The sequence below is a fragment of the Protopterus annectens genome, chromosome 7.part0 (assembly GCF_019279795.1).
Source record: "Protopterus annectens isolate FY-2018-M chromosome 7.part0, PAN1.0, whole genome shotgun sequence".
Classification (NCBI taxonomy): Eukaryota; Metazoa; Chordata; order Ceratodontiformes; family Protopteridae; genus Protopterus; species Protopterus annectens.
This window is the reverse complement of record NC_056739.1, coordinates 873,966,839-873,986,164: the sequence shown is the minus strand read 5'-3', so window position 1 is coordinate 873,986,164 and position 19,326 is coordinate 873,966,839. Positions and strand designations below refer to the sequence as shown.

Sequence of the window (19,326 nt, the reverse complement as noted above, 5' to 3'; positions counted from 1 at the left end):
TGGTGTCTGATAATTCACTAGGAACCACAGTAGTAGGCAAAACTTCAGAGGCCGATTCAACTAAGGTAGCAGGAGCCTCAGTAGTAGTCATGGATTCGGCTGAAGATTGACCCTTTTCGGTTTCGCCGAAACCGAGACACTCGCTTGCTTAACCGTGGTTTCGCCGAAACCGCGGACCGCGAGTGTCGGTCTTTTCTTTGCTTTTAACAATTTGTGTAGTCGGAGGATCCGACGGCATAATGTACGCAAAATCTGAGCGAAAAACTGTTCAGCAAACTCCGACACGCCTAAGCGTTGCCGGTTGAAGGAAGCACAGGCTAAACAGGCTGCTACGTCGTGGTCTGGGCCTAAGCAAGGTAGGCAGTAAGAGTGGAAATCTTTATGAGGTATTTGTTTCCCACAAGTTAAACAGTTATTTACTTTTTCTGACATCGGCTGAGGCAAGAAAGAGTCCCCAACGGGTACTTAGCTTTAAAAGTCTTCAAGTAGTATTCGGTAGTAGTAATTTCTGGATCTGACCGACCGCACTTGCGAACAGCTTCTGCTTCGCCACGCGCAAGAAAGACTGAGGAAAATGGCCGGCTGATGCCTTTATACCAAGACCAGCAGAGATGACGCCGGGTGAAGTGCGACATCAGCGGCCGGACCCAGACTTTGGAATCCGGCCGACCGAAGGGCTGCCTGACGACAGGACAACCCATTTGTTATGACTGCAGATGCATCCTTGAAGGACATCCACACTTGGCTTTCCTGGGAACACTGTAGGATATGCAGGTCTTCACACACACCATTATAGTGGTTGACTTCAGGTACACAAATATTGACTGGGGATACTACTCAGGTCCTCAACAACATCACCCTACAGCCACTACAATTTGTGAATCCATGTGCTATGGCACAACCAGTCACCACACCCACAAGGGGGAATACATATTGGACCTGATCATCACCAACATGGGGACTCTATGTTCCACACCAGAGTTAGAACCGTCATTGTTAAGATCAGACCATAAACAACTTTCCCTGGACATCCATATCCCATCCCCACCCCCAGCCAAGGAAATCACTGTAAAGAATTTCTCAAAAGCAGACTTAGCACTTGTGAAGACCTGGGTGGAATACTTCAAAGGCCCCGTGCTGGAGGATAATACAGCCCAATCTGCAGAATCCTTTACAAACGCATTGTATGAGCACCTGCAGGTATGCACTGATCATGCTATCCCAAATAAAACCATGACTCCTCCAAAACAGGAGACCTATCTGGTTGACCCCAGCCATATATAAGCTGTACAACAGAAGGAGGAAGTTACTACATAACAGAGCAATATCCCACAGACCCACATAGATAATAACCTCTCCTTTGCTAATCACACTGACAGAGTCATTGCAAAGACCTTTATATAGCCCTCCTTATCACATGGGTGTTTGCATGTAGATCATGGGAGGTCATTGTGGCCCTGTACTAGTCACTCATCAGGCCCATGTTTGACTACAATGCCCTTTTTTGGGTGTACCTTACCCAACACCTGCAGCAACTACAGTGAACACAAAAGTACCTCCCCAAGAGGATCATGGGCTACACACAGATGTCCTATGCAGCTCAACTAAAGGATCTCCAGCTCTATTCAGTTGCTTAACGCCTACTCAGAGGTAATCTATGCCTGGCGTACGCAGCCATTTCAAACTCAGAAGTAATGGACATGCTCCACCTCATAACATCCAAGACCCTTAGAGCTACACACTCCAGGGACTTAAACCTCAGCACAAAAATAAATAGGACATGCTGCAGGGACAGATTCATTACCAAGAGGCTCCCCTCACTCTGGAATTGAATCCCAATTAAAGTTAGACATAGCCCCTCGCCAACCCTCTTCCAGCGAAATACAGCCGCATGGATGGGAAATTGCAAATTCACCCCTGGGATCTCCACTGTGTCCCTGCTTGACAGAGGCACAGCAAACTAGTCTTAAAGGGTGCCTTCTGTGACCTACTTTACAGAGGCACAGTAGGCTACTCTACTGGGGAGGTGGACACCAAATACACTTTGCCTAGGCTTATGAATTCCCTAGGGCAGACAGCCTAGTATTGACCTCTGCACCTATGTTTATGTTCGGGATGCACAATATTTGTTGCTGCTACTGTTTGCAGGTCTTTATTGCCATAGCTTTCCCAGTTTCTATGAACAACTTGTGTATCTGCGTAACATGTTTGATCATGACAGGGTTCCAGTATATTAATATATGTGTCTGTTGTCATTTAACTGTGTGCACAGGGCTGGATCATGGGAGGTTCCTGGCTTAACACATACAACTGCCAGATATGTGTGACTGACTGCTATACTCAGACATGGCCTAAGTGTGTGAGCATGCCCAGTTCAGGCTTTCCATGGTTTGTTGCCTGACATATATCTCATTTATCCAAGTGTGTGAGCATGCCCAGTGTGACCTTTCCATATGTTGTGATCTGGAGTCCACTACATTTCTGGTTGTGTGTGAACATGACCAATATTGACATTTATACTGTGTGTGTTGGAAGTCATGTTGTGTTCTTACTGCCAGACTCCTTTGTGTCATAACTCAACAGGGATTATGCTGTGCCTGCAGGGTTTCCATGTGATAGTTTGCAAAGACTTGGCAACATTCTCTCATACTGGCTGAACACTCCAATACTGTCATGGTGTAGTGGTTCAGTACTTTCACTATGGTGCACAGTATCATGGGTTTGAGTCCCATCACTGCTTTAAATGTTCATACTGAGCAGACCAGACTGGTTAAGGGCCAGTTGGGCAACTATGAGCATGTTGCATTTTGTTCAGCTATGGCCTACTTAAACCAGGCTTGTCCGACATTGCTGTGTATTCACCAACTTGGGTGGACATTGCCAAACATTACTCCACATTGACCACAGTTGTACTAGTTGGTGTGTGTGATTCTGTTCATAGGTTCATACTAGGCTATCTGCCCTAGGGCATTTATAATCCTAGCCAGAGTGTGTTTGGCTTTCAACACACATTGTAAGTGGAGTTTGCCATGACATTTTTCAAGGTTAGTATACTGTGCCTCTGTCTAACAGTGACATAGAAGTGATACCCAGGGTAAACCTACAATCTCCCATCCACTCATCAAGATTCCTCTTGAAGAGAGTCAATGAAGGACTCTGGCTAACCTGGAGTGGGGGTTTACTCAAGAGTGGGGGGAGCCTCTGGGTTATGAATCTGTCACTCCAGCATGTCCTATTTATTTCAGTCCTGAGGTTCAGGTCTCTTGAGTGTGCAGCTTGATGGGATTCTGATTTTCCGAGGTGCAGCATGTCCATTGATTCCAGGTTGGATATGGCTTTATACATCAGACACAGATTACCTCTGGGCAGGCTGTATGCCACTGAGTGGAGCTGCAGTTTCTTTAACCGGGCAGCAAATGGCATGTGTTTCAGCCCTTTGATCCTCCTGGAGAGGTACTTTTGTGGTCTTTCCAGCTGCTGCAGGTGTCTGATAAGGTACACCCCACAAGGGGCATTGTACTCCATTATGGGCCTGATGAGGAATGAGTTAAGAGGCACGATGACCTCCCTTGATGTAGATGTGAATATCTTCATGATTAGGTGGGCTATATGAAATGTTTTTCTAAACACTTTGGCCACGTGGTTATCGAATGAGAGATTGCTATCAGCTTGGGTCCCCAGGTCCCTTATCACTTCTTCCATACTTAATGGGTTACCACCTATGTGGTAATTTGTAGGCACTTAGTTTTTGACAAAGGGGAGGACTATACACTGTTTTGCGTTTAGCTTGAGGACATGGCTCTGGCACCAGTTGTCTGTTTCTATGAGGCCCTTTTGTAGGATGCTTGTGTCAGCTGGAGGGTCGATTATGGCGCCCAGTTTGCAGTCATCTGCAAACTTGTTCACCAACAGTCCTTCTGTGTTGGCCTGTACCTCTGAGAAATATATACCAAACAAGGGAGGTCCCGGGACTGAGCCGTGTGGGATGCCACTTGTAGCTGGTTTGGGGTCTGACATGGCTCCAGCATTTCTGACCATGTGGGTTCTGTCCTTGAGCCAGTTTGCAACCCATCTAGTGACACAGGGGTTTATATTGAAGCTGGTGATCTCATCTATGATGACCAAGTGGGATACTGTATGGAAGGCTTTTGCGAGGTCCAGGTAGGCTGTGTGGACCACCTTCCCCTCGTCAATGGCCTTGGTGACCGTTTCAAATGACTCAACCAGGTTTAAGAGGCAGGATCTGCCCTTAACAAAGCCAAACTGGGTAGGATCCAGTGTCTGTAGGTACCCAATGTGTTTTATTTCTGAGGTCCATGATGATCCTTTCCATAGCTTTGCAGACCAAGCTAGTCAGGCGTCTGGGGCGATAGTTTGCAGTATCCATTGAGGCACCACCTTTGTGGAGAGGGACCACTGTTGCTGTACACTGCTCTTTGGGTACATATCCTGTGGTAAGGCTGAGATTGAACAGTGGTTTTATGTTTGTGTTCAATTCTTCTTGGGGTTCATGTTGGACACACCCAGGACACCGTCTGGTCCCATTGATGCTGTGTGTTTTGCTTTGCAGAGGCTGGCTGTTACCTGAGCATCTGTGATGTCAGGGGGCCAGCAGTCTGCTGGGATAGATATTTGCCCTTTTGGTGGGGAGGGGGGGGGGAGTTTGCACTGAACCGGTCAGCTCAGAAGTTGGCAATGTCTGTGGGTTTGGTGTATTGTTTGTCATTTTGAACTACTTCTGAGCATATCTGGGGATTCCCACACAGGTTCCTACCATAAGTAAAGAATGCCTTGTGATTATCCTTGGTGTCCTGTACAATTTTTATCTCAAAGATGGCCTTAGACGATCTTATGTATGGCTGTAGTTTTTCAATAATACTGATCAGAGATGCCATCCCTTTTTGGGATTTTGATCTATCATATAGTAGCTTCCTCCTTGTATTGTATGGTTTGTTTATGGCTGGGGTCCACCAGACAGGATGCCTGGCTTTGGAGGATTGGGTCTTGGTTTTATTTGGGATTGCATGATCCATGCATTCCAGAAGTTGTTCATAGAATGCGTTTATAAAGGGTTATGAGGTCTGGGTCATATTTTCCACAGGCACAGGGGCTGTGAAGGATTCCACCTCAGTTTTGAGGAGTGTGACATTTGCTTTAGTGAATAATTTTCACTGTGTTTTTCTGGCCATGGGCTGGGATCGGGATGTGAATATCCAGTGAGATTACTCTCTGGTCTGATCTTACCAGTGAGGGATACACTTCTGGTCTTGGGCATAGAGTCCCCATGTTGGTGATGATCAGGTCCAGTATGTTTTCCCCTGTTGTGGGAGTGGTAGCAAGTTGTTCCATAGAATTTTGGTTTATAAATTCTGGGAACCTTTGGGCTAGGGTGTTGGGGCTAGGGTAATGTTCCCAGTCTATGTTTGGGTAGCTGAAGTCACCCAATATAATGGTGTTTGGGGAGACCTTCATATTTTCATGTATTCTCCAGTCGGCCAAGTGTGGTTCCTGGGTTTAGGAGGGTGGTCTGTAGCAGGCTATGCACTGGAAGGCGGTTTTAGGCACTGTTAGTTGCACATGGATAGTCTCCGATGCTTCATGCTGTGCCACCAACCTGGGGGTGTGGGTATCTTTGAAAAATATTGATACTCACCCTCCTTTTGTAGTTTGTTCCATGTTTTGCAGCTGTAAAACATGGTATGAGGTGTAACCTGTTAATGCTAGGGTGCTCTTGGGAGCCTTGAACCAGGTTTCTGTTACTGCACAGATATCAACATTCTCCATGCTGAGGAGAGTTTGGAGTGCGTGCATCTTGCAGTTTAGACTTCTGGCATTGAGTAGCATTACTTATGGTTTCTTATCCCTTGTGATACCTATGGAGGTGGGTTTGTGTTTTGAGCCTTACCTAAAAAAGGCACTATGGGGTTGACAAGACCCTTTGGCAATATCCAAAAGGCCACAGGTGATAGGTGAAATCCAACCCTAGCGAAGCATCATGTCTTGTCGAGCATGTCATCCCAGGCTGACAGGCATTGCATCCCCTTTCACTGACACCAATACTTAAGCCAATTGTTGTAATTGATCATCTTGTCTTCATATTGTGGCCTCATGTTTAGTGAGGGTAGGATGATACTCAAGGTCATCAAGTTTGCATATACTACATGGTGGTAAATGCTGTTTAGCACTACCTTACATTGCTTAACACATGGCAATCATGCCTCAGGTGGTGCTGCAGGGCTGCCTATGTCAGATGGACATATTGCACTCCCTATACATGTTTGGAAACAGGTAGTGTCAAGTTAGGCACCCCTTTTACTATATGTGCAAGTCAGAGAGAGGTATCATTTCCAGGGTTCCTACTGAGCCAGTGTATGTGCTATGCATTGCCTCTTTGCCAAGGCCAAGGCATACTGGGCACGCCTCCTTCTGCCTACTGGGGCAGGCTCAGGTTGTTCCTCCTCCGAGTCACGCTCTGCCTGTGATGGCCTCGGCACTGGTGGGGGGTTGTTTGGCCCAAGCCTATGCTGGTCCTGCTGCAGCTGTTTTCGCAGAATCATATTATGTAGCATAGCACATACCATGACAATTTGGGTACATGTAGTTGGTGAGTATTGCAAGGCTCCACCAGATGTGTCCAGGCACCGGAACCGTGACTTCAGCAACCCAAACACACGCTCGATTACATTTTGTGTTTGTGCGTGTGCCTCATTATGGCGTTCCTGTTCAGGTGTGTATGCGTTTCTGATGGGTGTCATCAGTCACGGTTCCGGTGCATAGCCAGCATCCCCCACTAAGTGACCATGTGGGATGTCCCCATTGGCAAATGTCTAGTACAGCTGCATCAGATGCCAGATATGGGAATCATGGTAGCTTCCAGGGCAGCCAGCACACACATTCATTATTATGCCCTGGGCATCACACACGACCTGGCAGTTGATGGAGGGGAAGCCCTTGCAGTTAATGTTGGCCCTATCCCGCTCACTGGCTGGTGCTTTGATGCGTATATGTGTGCAGTCTATTGCACCCACTACCTCAGGGTATTCTGCTATTTGCTGGAAGAGATGCATATTGCTGGCCAATACCTCACGGGAATTGGGGAAATATACATGATCACCGACATGTGCTGACATGGCATCCAGGAACTGGTGCAGTACCCTGGATGCTGATGCCTGTGATATCCCCATCATATCACCAGTTGGTCTCTGAAAGGCACTTGTTGCTAGTATTCTTAGGCCAACACATACCTTGGTTTCCACTGAGATGGGTTCCCCTCTGTTGGTTCTGTGTGTGAGGCGTGGCCTGCACAGTTCAACAATTTGCTGCAGGAGGTCTCTGTCCACTCTATAGCGCTCCACTATCTCCAGCTCATGTAACCCCTGGTAGGTGACCCTGGGCCTGTACACTCTTCTCCGTCTCCTCACTGTGGGTTGTCCGGCAGCATTTGCATTGTCACCACCCTCAGCATGTTGCATATGTCGCCTTATAACAGCAATGGCAGCCCCTAGCATTTTTTGTCTGAGTGTAGTTTTTTCAGTTTTCACTTCTAGTAGCTTACTCCAGTGTTGCAGTGTCTCTTGAGAGAAACAAACTGCACTGTTGTTTGCAGTGTTTTAAGTGCTGGGCTGGACTAGTGTTCTGCCTGTGTAATTGCCTGATTCTGATTGTTTGCACCTGCTAGCTCTATTAGTATTCCCTGGTAGCTTCCTACTATTTGTTGTGCTTCCTTTTTCCTTTCTGTTTCCTCGGGGGAGCAACGCACATACAAGCGGAAACACACCCACAGCAGCTCACACGCGCGCACACATGCTTAGACGGACTAAAACTTGCTTATTCGGGTTAAAACGCGCGCACACCAGCGCAAACACGCTTACAGGTCTTCCAACAGCCTTATACATACTTACTCTAGCTTAAACGTGTGCACTCACGCTTCCACGAGCGGACTCTGTCTTACTAGAGTTTACAGGCGCGCACACACGCACATACCCGCTCAGCAAGAAACTTTGGTGTTATCCACAGTACACACCTTCCATTTCTTGGCTTTCCCTGGCCTACCTGTTGACACACCTCTTTCCATGATGTCTAACTGACAGCTAACACATGCCACTGTGCTCCAATGAGCTTCACTACTTTCATATACACCCCCCTTGTGATGTCACCTATTTCCAACTCTGTTCCTCCCCATATCCTACTCCTACACTCCACTGACTGTGCTCATTTGCTATGTAAAAGTGTGATTCACTATCCTAACACTCATTTACATAGGAATGCCTACTAATGCTTGGTTACATGTCTTAGACTGGGCTTCTCCCCTTAGCAACCCCTACTCGGTGGCCATGTTGTCTTCAGCCTGCTATTCCCTTACAATGTCACTTAACAATTTTCAAAAATTCCATGTTTGTGGCTTTTACTGTCTTATTTTATGATTTTTATAGCGTACCCCGTTTGCGTGGCAAAACATCGGAAATCGCCAAAAAAAAAAACTTTTTATTTTAATTTTGCATCTGGGAAACTTTCCAATGGCCGTATATTTGGCCATTGGCATGCTTCCTCAACCATATGCAACCTTTATTTGGAGCTGACAAGGCTCCATTGTGCTATTTGCAGAACGGTACTCAGTTGTCAACTGAGTACATTTCTGCAGCTAATATGTCTCCTACTCGGACAGGTTTGTGGTTCCTGGATCGCAAATTGACCTCATTTGCATGCCTTTCGGCTGCAAGTGAGGTAATTTGCAGATCCCAGCCCTGTCTGTGTAGGAGACGTTTTAGGAGCTCTCTTACACGCCCCTACAGGCTGTTCCTGGATCGCTCGTCAGACATGATGGCTGCATGGAGTCTTACTCTACTCGTAGACTCCATGCAAGCCATCGTGAATCCGGCCCATTGTATATTAACTTAGTTTAAAGGTGGCTCAAGTCATGTGGTTACAAGGACATATATGATTACTGAGGTAGTGGCACCTTAGTGCAGATTTAAAGGATTTTACATAGTCCAGATGAGTGACAGAGGAAGGTAGGGCATTTCATAATTTGGCTATGGTATCGAATAAAGGCTATGTCCAGCTATATAGCAATATATGTAAAGCATAATGTTTGTTAATTTTAACTTGTTAATATAGTTTGATTACTTTTATATAAATGTAAATGTTCCTATGTTACAATTCAATAAAGTTCAATAAAGATAAATCATTAAAAATCAATAAAAGAAAATTCAATAAAGGTGTTAAAAAAAACAACTCATGCCCTAACATAGTTTGGGGGTGAGGGCACTGCCACTATATCTGATACTTGCAAAGTTGCCTTGGACTGACACTCTTATGGCACTATGCTTTATATACTGAATAACACAGCCTTGAAGGTGATATACTTTACAGACCCCTGCACAGCTGTTACAAAGAAACTTGATTTACAAAAAACAATCTGATCAGCTTACAGGGCATTTGTGCAATAAATATTAGTCTAGTGTGAATGTGCACATGTGTACTTATATGCTGAATAAAAACAACCTCAACAGAGCAATGACATAAGATAAAGGAACTCAGCTTGCTGAATCCCATTTTTGAACACCAGGGATAAGGCATTTCCCATGTTAGTAATTACTACGGCTACTGAATCCCATCTCTGAAAAACAGGGCTACAATATTTCCAGAACCAGTGTTTATCTGATTCCAGCAACTTATAAACAAAGCAAAACAAGTTATAAAACAATATATACAAATACTTAAAAGAAAACTAAGAACTTACCTGACTAACCCTACATGTATTTGAGTAGCCAAGATCTGTTAACCGTGTGATCTCCCCTGGGTGCTCATAGCTTGTCACATATAAATGATGTTCTAAAGGTGTATCTTTAGTTCCTTGAAAATACACAAGCCTTTTAGCTTCATCTACCCATATCTAGCAGGCAAAAGAAAAAAAAATGAACAGAAAGAATTTAATACTGAGCTTGTTACATATAAAATATAGAATACAGTTTAGAAACATCAACATTTCCAACACTTGGTAGCCTGCTAGAGGTGCAGTAATCAGACATTTTTAATTAATTCAAAGGTGTATTTCTCCAGGTACCCTATTTTGTGTATGTTACCCAATACCCAGGTGGTTAAGCCACTAGTCCGTTCCTGTCACCTAGGAATTCTGGCTCCATTGTCTTCCTACTCTACTTCTTTGCCTACAAATGTCCACACATACAAACACACACACGGAAATGAAGCTCTGCACAAAGTCTTCTCCCCATACACAATCACCATATTGTTTGGCAATCTATTCATTCAATCATTCATTTTAGGTAGAAACATAATAAAGCATGTGTACCACTAAAAATCTCCAAAACACAAACAGCATTTAGTTCTGGCATTTTAAGGCACACTGTATCACTTTAGTTTTAGTCACAAATATTAGTGTTTATAACCATCTGATTCTGTTTTTTGCACAAATATGTTTCTTTGTACAAAAACTAGAATTTCAACCAAACTAGATAGCATACACATTTTATTTAATTTTATGTATCTTCTAGCAGATGATAAGTTAGTACAAAGATGTAATTCAAATGAGACTTTTTCAAGCCAGACTTGGGATTTAAACATACTTTTACATGACAAGTTGTAGTAAAAATGGATAAAAACTCTTATCAGCAGTAAAGAACCTACTCAGGATGTACCTGTCTGGGTAGTTACCTGGTAGGAAATAAGACACCTAATGACACAGTAGGATGAAAAAATAAATGAAGCAGCCTACAAAGCATACTGCTCAAATGTCAATTACATAATCACAAAGCTGAAAAAAAGACATAATACTGGTTGTGTAAATCCATCTCTAAAAAGTGCTAAATATGCAGTTAAAGTTGGTCTGTATGGCAAAGTCTCTAGATGAGTTGATGTAGAAGAAGGGCCTTCATTTCAGACTAGAAGACACTAGCCATGATTAGACTACGCGAACAATCAGGAACAGTGTTCTAAACTCTTGCTGCAGTGCAGTAAAGGTGAATGCCTTAGCACCTGACAAAGACATCTACCTACAGTATGAAGGAAGTGTCAAGAAAACTTCTTCATCCTAAAAAAAGTACACACTCAGTTTCTGGCCTATACATCTTTTCAACTCACATAACAGGACAATCATGCACCACATCTACCTCATAAATTCCTGCCACCTCCAAATTTTCCTTACTGAAACACCACTGATTTCTTCAGCATTCTTTCTCCACCAAGCCCAGGTTGCTAGTTTTGGAAACAAACACTACAGCAATATATTAAAATATACTAACCCTTTAAGATATTCATATCTATATAATACAGTTTCCTTATTCAAGAAGACCTCTGTCATAGCAGTAGAAAATCAAGATGCATTAATTCAGCTCTCCTAAATGTCATTATCTAAATACCTGTTGCAGGCTAGTGGTGATACAGGAAAGAGGTCCGCATACATTTGATGATGTGCAAGGATGACTGCAGTGGAGTCTTATCCATGCTAACCATTTGTATTGGGACCATGCTGTAGAACTATTTTTGCAGCAGAGAAGGTGATAAGGCCAAAAATAATTACACTACATTTACAAATAATAGAGCTTACAATATTTTATTTCAGTGTGTGTTGCTATACCAACCTAATATATGGGGAAGAGCTGCTTATGTACAAATGTGGGTCTACTTGATATAGGCGCTGGGAACTAACATCAGGTGGCACGATGCCAGGGTATTTCTATGGGCTAGTCTTGTAAAGGGTCCAGGGCCATTAACCTAGTACACACCTATGAACATATGTGAACATACAGTGTACCAAAAGGCAGTATGCTGAATTCTCATATCTTAGAAGCCAAACATCTGCACATTTATGCAAAGTATGATGTACATGCTCTCGAAAACACATATTCACACAGTTGATAAAAGTATACCTTTCATATCTGCACAGAAAATGATTCATACATAGGTGAAGCAAACAGCTGTAAAGTAATTCAAAGAGATACAGCAATAAACTGGTAAAAATATAGTAGAAAAAGCCACAGTAAAGTCTGATACAAAGAAACATTGTCAGAAGACAAACTTCTTTTGAATGTTTTATTGATGTTCCCACTGAACGTGGCTGCAATATGCATCAGCACACCACTCAGTTAAATCCAGGGACTTCACCAGATGTTCATGCCCCAATTAATACTGAATTGTATTTAACACCTAAGTGTGATGCAGGACGAACAGAGCCTAATTCATGGCTCAAACAATATAATTACCCACATGAAACCACACAAAACTAATACCTGCATACATATGCAAAACCATAACAAAATATTTTATGGGAACATTATCAATTAAAGATTATTGCTAAGAATGGATCAATGATGCCAACAGCTAATTTCTTCTCAGTGCCTGATTGCAACCATGGCTTCTGCTAATCAGACCTAGACAGTTAAAAACAATGTGCACTCAACACAACATTGTGAAGATACAGATTCTTGAGAATGTCATTTGGTACTTCTTCAGACCCTGATGATTTTCAGAGAGCTGCAGCACAGATGAATAAGCACACAGAAGCTGACGTGAATATCACTGATGGTATACTGGTTTGAAGTATAACTAAACTGGAGCACAACGTGAGACTAAGAATGAAACTGGAAAGGCAGAGCCAAAATAATCTCAAACAGAATAAAGAAAATTGTCAGGTATCTGTGACTAGTATTCAATATACGGGACATTTCTTGATCAAGAGAGAGAGCAAGATAGTTCAAATGGAAATACCATAAGACAGACAAGCATTGCTAAGATTATTATGCATGGTTCACTTCTTATCCAAGTTTACTCAAATTTTTAAGTGTTTATGTCCCTACGAAGATTGCCTAAAAAGGACATAGAGTGGTACTGGGAGCAAGAAGGAAAACCTTACAAAGCAAAAGAAAATGGAAACACAATCTCCAACTCTTCATTTTTGTGATGTGGCAAATTTAGTTACAGCACAAATGGATGCAAGTCAATATGCTATAGAATCAGTACTGTTGCAGCAGGGACAACTGGATGACTATTGTTCTAGAGCACTGACTGAGGAAGACACAAAACATGTTCAGACTGAAAAGGCTTTTTTAGCTATTATGTATGGTTATGAAAAGTTCTGCCAGGAAGACAAGTTTGAGTGAAAACAGATCATAAGCCATTTCAGAGTATTATTCTCAAGCTACTCAATAAAGTACTATTACATCTTCAAAGGATAATGTTACAGTGATGAAAAATGGGAGCAGACCAGGAAGAGAGATACAATTCATAGCTGTACTGAGCACAAGTGATACAAAAGAAAGCAAGAATTAACTGCTGAAGCAAGACTTAGAAGTGATGTATTTAATTCCCTATTTACTAAAAGTTTGCAGAGGTCGATACAGAAATCCAGCGAACGCGAGACATAGTTATGTCAGGATGGTCACATTAAAAGAAGAATGTAAAAGTGCAAATAAAGTAATATACTGTAATGAAATTAACTGTGCACAAGATCTGTTATTCACATTAAATAGAATATTTTGATTATTTAGCTTTCAGACAAAATGTTGTAGAAAATTCATGAAGTACATTTGTGAATTTCAAGGCACGAGGAAACAGCACAAGATACTATGTTTTGCCCAAGATCATCTCATCAGATAGAAATGACAGTGAATAACTGTGACATATGCATCGTTTCACAAAAGTAGTTTTACAGATGTACCACACAAAATTCCAGATAAAAAAAAAAAGGAGTAAACTTGCTACTGATTTATTTTAGTCTTGAGATTCACACTATCTAATCTTTGTGAACTGTTTACTGAAATATTCAGACATGGTTAAAATGACAAGCACTGAAACATGTTCTGCTATGTTACTTAAGATATTTTCCAAAGATGGAATTCATAATGTCATTACTTCAGATAGTAGTTCTCAGTTTGTGATTCAGAAATTTCAGTGTCTTCTGTCTGGAGACATGCATGAATGGGCGTACCTTCGCTGAAGGTTGTGAGTCAGGGCTGGCAACTCAGCACGTAAAAATCTACTGTCAATCATTAGCGGACCGGAGTTCCACTGTGGCGACCCCTAACCAAGAAAAGCCAAAAGACATAACATTATCTGTCTCCATTCGTCAAAAAGAAAGCATTTCTGCAAGGAAGCATCTCCCCTGCACCTCCCTGTGTCAGGGACTTTTCTCCCACATCTCTTTCATATATATATATATAGAGACTCCATGGGTATAACAATGGGAGAAAAGAAGAAACTTCCAAATACAGTGCACAGCAGTCTTAGAGAGTCATACTGCAGTGCCTAAATGGCAATGGTATGAATTATAGGCAAGTGTATATCCAAACTATTGTCTGGATGACAGAATTTAATTAAGTGGACTTTGATCACTAGTAGATAAGCTAAATGAACATGTACTGTGGATATAAAAAGTTTACACACCCCTGTTAAAACAATAAGTTTTTGTGATATAAAAAAAGATGAGACCACAATAAATCATTTCAAAACTTTTCCCACCTTTAATGTAACCTATAACCTGTATAATTCAATTGAAAAACAAATCTGTTAGGGGGAAAATATAAAAAATAAAAAACGCACAATACGCTGGTTGCATAAGTGTGTACACCCTTAAACTAATATTTTGTTGAAGCACCTTTTGATTTAATTACAACATTCAGTCTTCTTGGGTAGGAGTCTATCAGCATGGCACATCTTGACTTGGCAATATTTGCCCACTTTTCCTTGCAAAAGCACTCCAAATCTGTCAGATTGCAAGGGCATCTCTTGTGCACAGCCCTCTTCAGGTCACCCCACAGACCTTCCATTGGATTTAGGTCTGGGCTCTGGCTGGGCCATTCCAAAACTTTAATTTTCTTCTGGCGATGCCATTCTTTTGTTGATGTGGATGCATGCTTGGGGTCATTGACGTGCTGAAAAGTGAAATTCCTCTTCATCTTTATAGCAGATACCTGAAGGTCCTGGGCCAAAAGTGACTAGTATTTGGAAATGTTCATAATTCCCTCCACCTTGACCAAGGCCCTAGTTCCAGCTGAAGAAAAGCAACCCCAAAGCATGATACTACCACTACCATGCTTCACTATGGGGATGGTGTTCTTTTGGTGACGCCAAGTGTTGTTTTTGCGCCAAAGGTACCTTTTGAAATTGTGGCCATAAAGTTCAACCTTGGTCTCACCAGACCCTAACACATTTTCCCCACATGCTTTTGGGAGACTTGATGTATTGGTTTGCAAATTTTAGCTGGGCCTGGATGTTTTCTGTGTAAGAAAAGGCTTCCAGCTTGCAACCCTACCACATAGCGCAGACATACGGAGAATACGGGAGATTGTTGTCACATGTAGTATACAACCAGTACTTGCCAGAAATTCCTGCAGCTCCTTCAGTGTTGCTGTAAGTCTCTTGGCAGTCTCCCTGACCAATTTTCTTCATGTCTTTTCATCAATTTTGGAGGGACGTCCAGTTCTTTGCAACGTCACTGTTGTCCCATATTTTCTCCATGTTTTGCTGACTGTCTCCACTGTGTTCCGTGGTTTAGCCAATGCTGTGGAAATTTTTTGTACCCTTCTTCTGACTGATACCTTTCAACAATGAGATCCCTTTGATGCCTTAGCTCTCTGCGAACCATGGCTTTTGCTGTAGCAGGCAACTGAGTAAATGTCAGGAAAATCCTACTAGGATAGCTGAACTTTATTTGGAGATAATCAAAGTCTCTTTAATTGATGGCAGGTGTGTACCCAAGAAGACTGAATGCTGTAATTAAATCAAAAGGTGCTTCAACACAGTATTAGTTTAAGGGTCTACACACTTATGCAACCAGCTTATTGCATGTTTTCATTTTTTAGATTTTTTCCCCCTAACAGATTTGTTTTTCAATGGAATTGTACAGGTTATAGGTCACATTAAAGGTGGGAAATGTTTTGAAATGATTTATTATGGGTCTATATTAAATCAGCAAACACTTAAAAAAGTGAACACTGATTTATCGACCCCATGTAAGCGAAAGCTTACAATCCCAAACACTCGGAACAGCGATCAATTTATTTTCCCAGGGAAAAAAATTGCTGTTCCACAAAAAAATAAAAAATAAAAATAAAAACTTCAAAACATCACATAATGTGGGGGGCCTGTGCCCCCCCCCCCACTTAAATATACCAACTCCAAGATCACACTACAGTGAGAAAACGGCAAAGTAATGGAGGCGGCCAAGTGATTTCTTTCCCAGGGAAAGAAATTGCTTATATACCGTTTCATTATTTTGCTGTTTCATGGTTTCAAGTTCGATCAAGACACATTCGGAGGAATGCATCTTTGATTATATAATAGGAACCCTTTACTGTGGTCTCATTTCTTTATATCACAAAAACCTGCCATTTTTACAGGGGTGTGTAAACTTTGTATATCCACTGTATGTGTCTAAACATTCAAGACTAGCATCTGTATAAGAATGTGAACATGTAAATTAACAATTGTAAAGCTCTGAAAAGTGTTTACCACAGGTAAACTTAGTAAGGGTCTATATCAGAAGACCGAATGGAAAAATTATCGAACGGCAAAACAGCGAAAAGACCAGAACTCGAACTTGGGCTGTGCCCCCCCCGCTAAATATATATACCAACTCTGAGATCGCACTACAGTGAGGAAAGGGCAAATATTGCAATCTTCACTGCACTGCGATCTGACAAACAGCACTTTGAGGTCCGGTCCTTTCACTGTTTTGCCGTTTGATATTTTTTCCATTCGGTCTTCCGATATAGACCCCCTTAGTAATAAGGGAAGAACGGGTTAACAAGTACTATAATATTGCTAGCACAGAATATGGTGTCCATCTGTATCATAAATAACAGGCTCAGAAACAGACATGAAGGTTTGGCTGGGTAGAACTGGATTATCTAGTTGTGTGCTTACTCTTTTATCTCTGGGGAGGATTTGATACTTTATACTGCTTGTATGACCGCTGGTGGGATTAAGGATGCTCAAAAGTACAGCTCTAGTTTAAGGGAGTTCAACTAAGAGTTGTCACATGCAGGGCATATAACAAGGATCTCTCATATCACTGTATGCTGCTTCTGCAAAGGGTAAATGACTGACTCCTACAGGAAGATGGTTTCCAGATCTTTTCAGCCTTATGAGGACCTCATTCCTCCATCTAAATGATGGATTATCCACCTTCTGAGAAGTCAGGAGGTCTCCCAAGTGACGAATCAAGTCTCATTAAATTGTTAAGAAGCAACTAAGGTCCTGAGGGTGGGCAAACTGGAAATGACCCAGAAGGTTGTAGTGGTTGGGGGGAGCATAACAAAAATAACAATGGTCATATTGGTAGTAATAATAATAATCATAATAATAACACAACTGGACTGTGCCCACATTTTTAAAGTTCTGTTGAAAAGCATTCTTACAGAAAATCCAAATATCTGGTGCAGTGCGAATAACAGAAGACCAGGAACCAAATAAGAAACGCACCAAACAAGCCTGTATACGAGCTTCGTTTATTGCAGTAAAAACACATCAAGATTAAGCGCTTTCGTCTTTCACACAGAAGACTTCATCAGCATGATTCTCCTCTGTACTTTACTTTCACAAACTATTCAACACAAGCATCTAAACAGGCATTATGCCTGAAGAATGGAGACAGCAACAGTCAACCACCTGCACAAAGGTGGGGCATCAACCACCCCTGTATTTTCAGACAAACTACACATCAACAAGTCTAATGGTGGCATAACCCCCCCCAAGACATCTTAATCTCTTCTGCAGCATAAATTGAACATGTTGGAGGGATAGATATGCATCACAGGGAATATCACTTCTCTAGAATCGTCTTCCTCTTCACAAAAGGCAAAGTATGCCTCTTACTGTATGTATACGCAATCTGGATGAATGGATGGGAGAGAACAAGTTCACCACTGGTTTGGTACTTTTGTTCCTTATGGATAGGGGCAACAAATAAATATCTGCCCTGCTCTGAGTACTTAAAATACAAGGGCTACAAACTGCTTGGGAATGCATGGCTAGGCCTTTAAAGATCCTCATGGATCGACAGCCTATAAAAAAACTATGAACCTATAAATTAGAAAGAAAAGTTTGTTACAGACATGACAAAGATAGGTATAATATCACATAATGTGTCTTTGTTACTTAGGAGGATGTAAAATACAGTTTAGTCTATATATAATTTAGATAAATCTGAAATAAGCAGAAATATCATAAGATAAAAGTACCACCTGTTAGAAGCATCCATATGTAACCAGTTTGCCAAAAGATATGGACTGGAGCTGTGTGGTTACACAATCAAACTGTATTCTAAAATACTTCCTGAACCTTATGCTGCCTCTATAGGACATTTATTACCCACTCAAGTGCAGAAAACTGAGAAATTCACATATAGCCTGTCCCCATGTTAAAAAAAGAAGTTAAGTACTCAGACACCAACTCCACTCCACCAAAAGACTGTGTAGTACACAAACAAAGTCAGCTTGCTATACAATAAAGGGCACCCTCCGAAAAACTCCACAAAAATGCAGATAACAGTCCAAACTGCTCCAAGTTGTTTCCAAAGAATCACGTATCACAAAAGCTGAAGTAATTTGTTTAATACGAACATCAAAAAACGCCACATAACAAAGCAAAACATACACTTAGATTGAGCGCGCTTTCGTCTATAATCATTAAGACTTCATCAGAATCAAAATAAACCCATAAAGAACCAACTTATATAGTACCTGGGTAATGAGTTAATTGACTGATTCATTAATTAAAATATAAGTAGGTGTCATGGCCAATGTAGAATGCTAAAAAGCTTACAAATGCTTACACTGTAGCCATATAGTAATCCAAAAACAGCTGTTGTGTAATAATATATCATAAAATATATGTCATAAAAAAAAAATATATATATATATATATATATATATATATATATATATATATATATATATATATATATATATCATATAAAATTTAAAACATGTCCAAAAAATATATATATATATATACATCTCATGTTTTCCTACTTAGGACTATTAATAAACACTATGACATGACATATTGGCATATGGGACTACACCAAGAGAATGCTGGAGATCTTGAACAATGGCGATAGGTACCAGATTGTATCCAGGAACGAAATGAATATTCACTATAGGAAAATCAACCTCCTGTTGGAAGATAACCTCTTACAGGGACTTATTGATACAGATCTTTATAACTTTTTGAGGGTGCCAAAACCAACTATTCCTGAGATATTTGGTATCCCCAAAATACATAAACAGGTCCACAATCCACCATTGAGACCGATTGTAACATCACAGTGTTCCAAGACACAAACTTTAGCAATCTATGTGGACACAA

General features: G+C 41.5%; 1 protein-coding gene across 1 annotated transcript in view; it reads right to left on the bottom strand.

Annotated features, from left to right (window-relative positions):
- Positions 1-19,326, bottom strand: part of DPP8 (dipeptidyl peptidase 8) — a 1,004,126-nt gene that overhangs the window by 304,074 nt on the left and 680,726 nt on the right. The window contains exon 13 of the mRNA XM_044077448.1: positions 9,743-9,895. Coding sequence (XP_043933383.1) covers positions 9,743-9,895 — 153 coding nt within the window. The remainder of the gene's footprint in view (positions 1-9,742; positions 9,896-19,326) is intronic.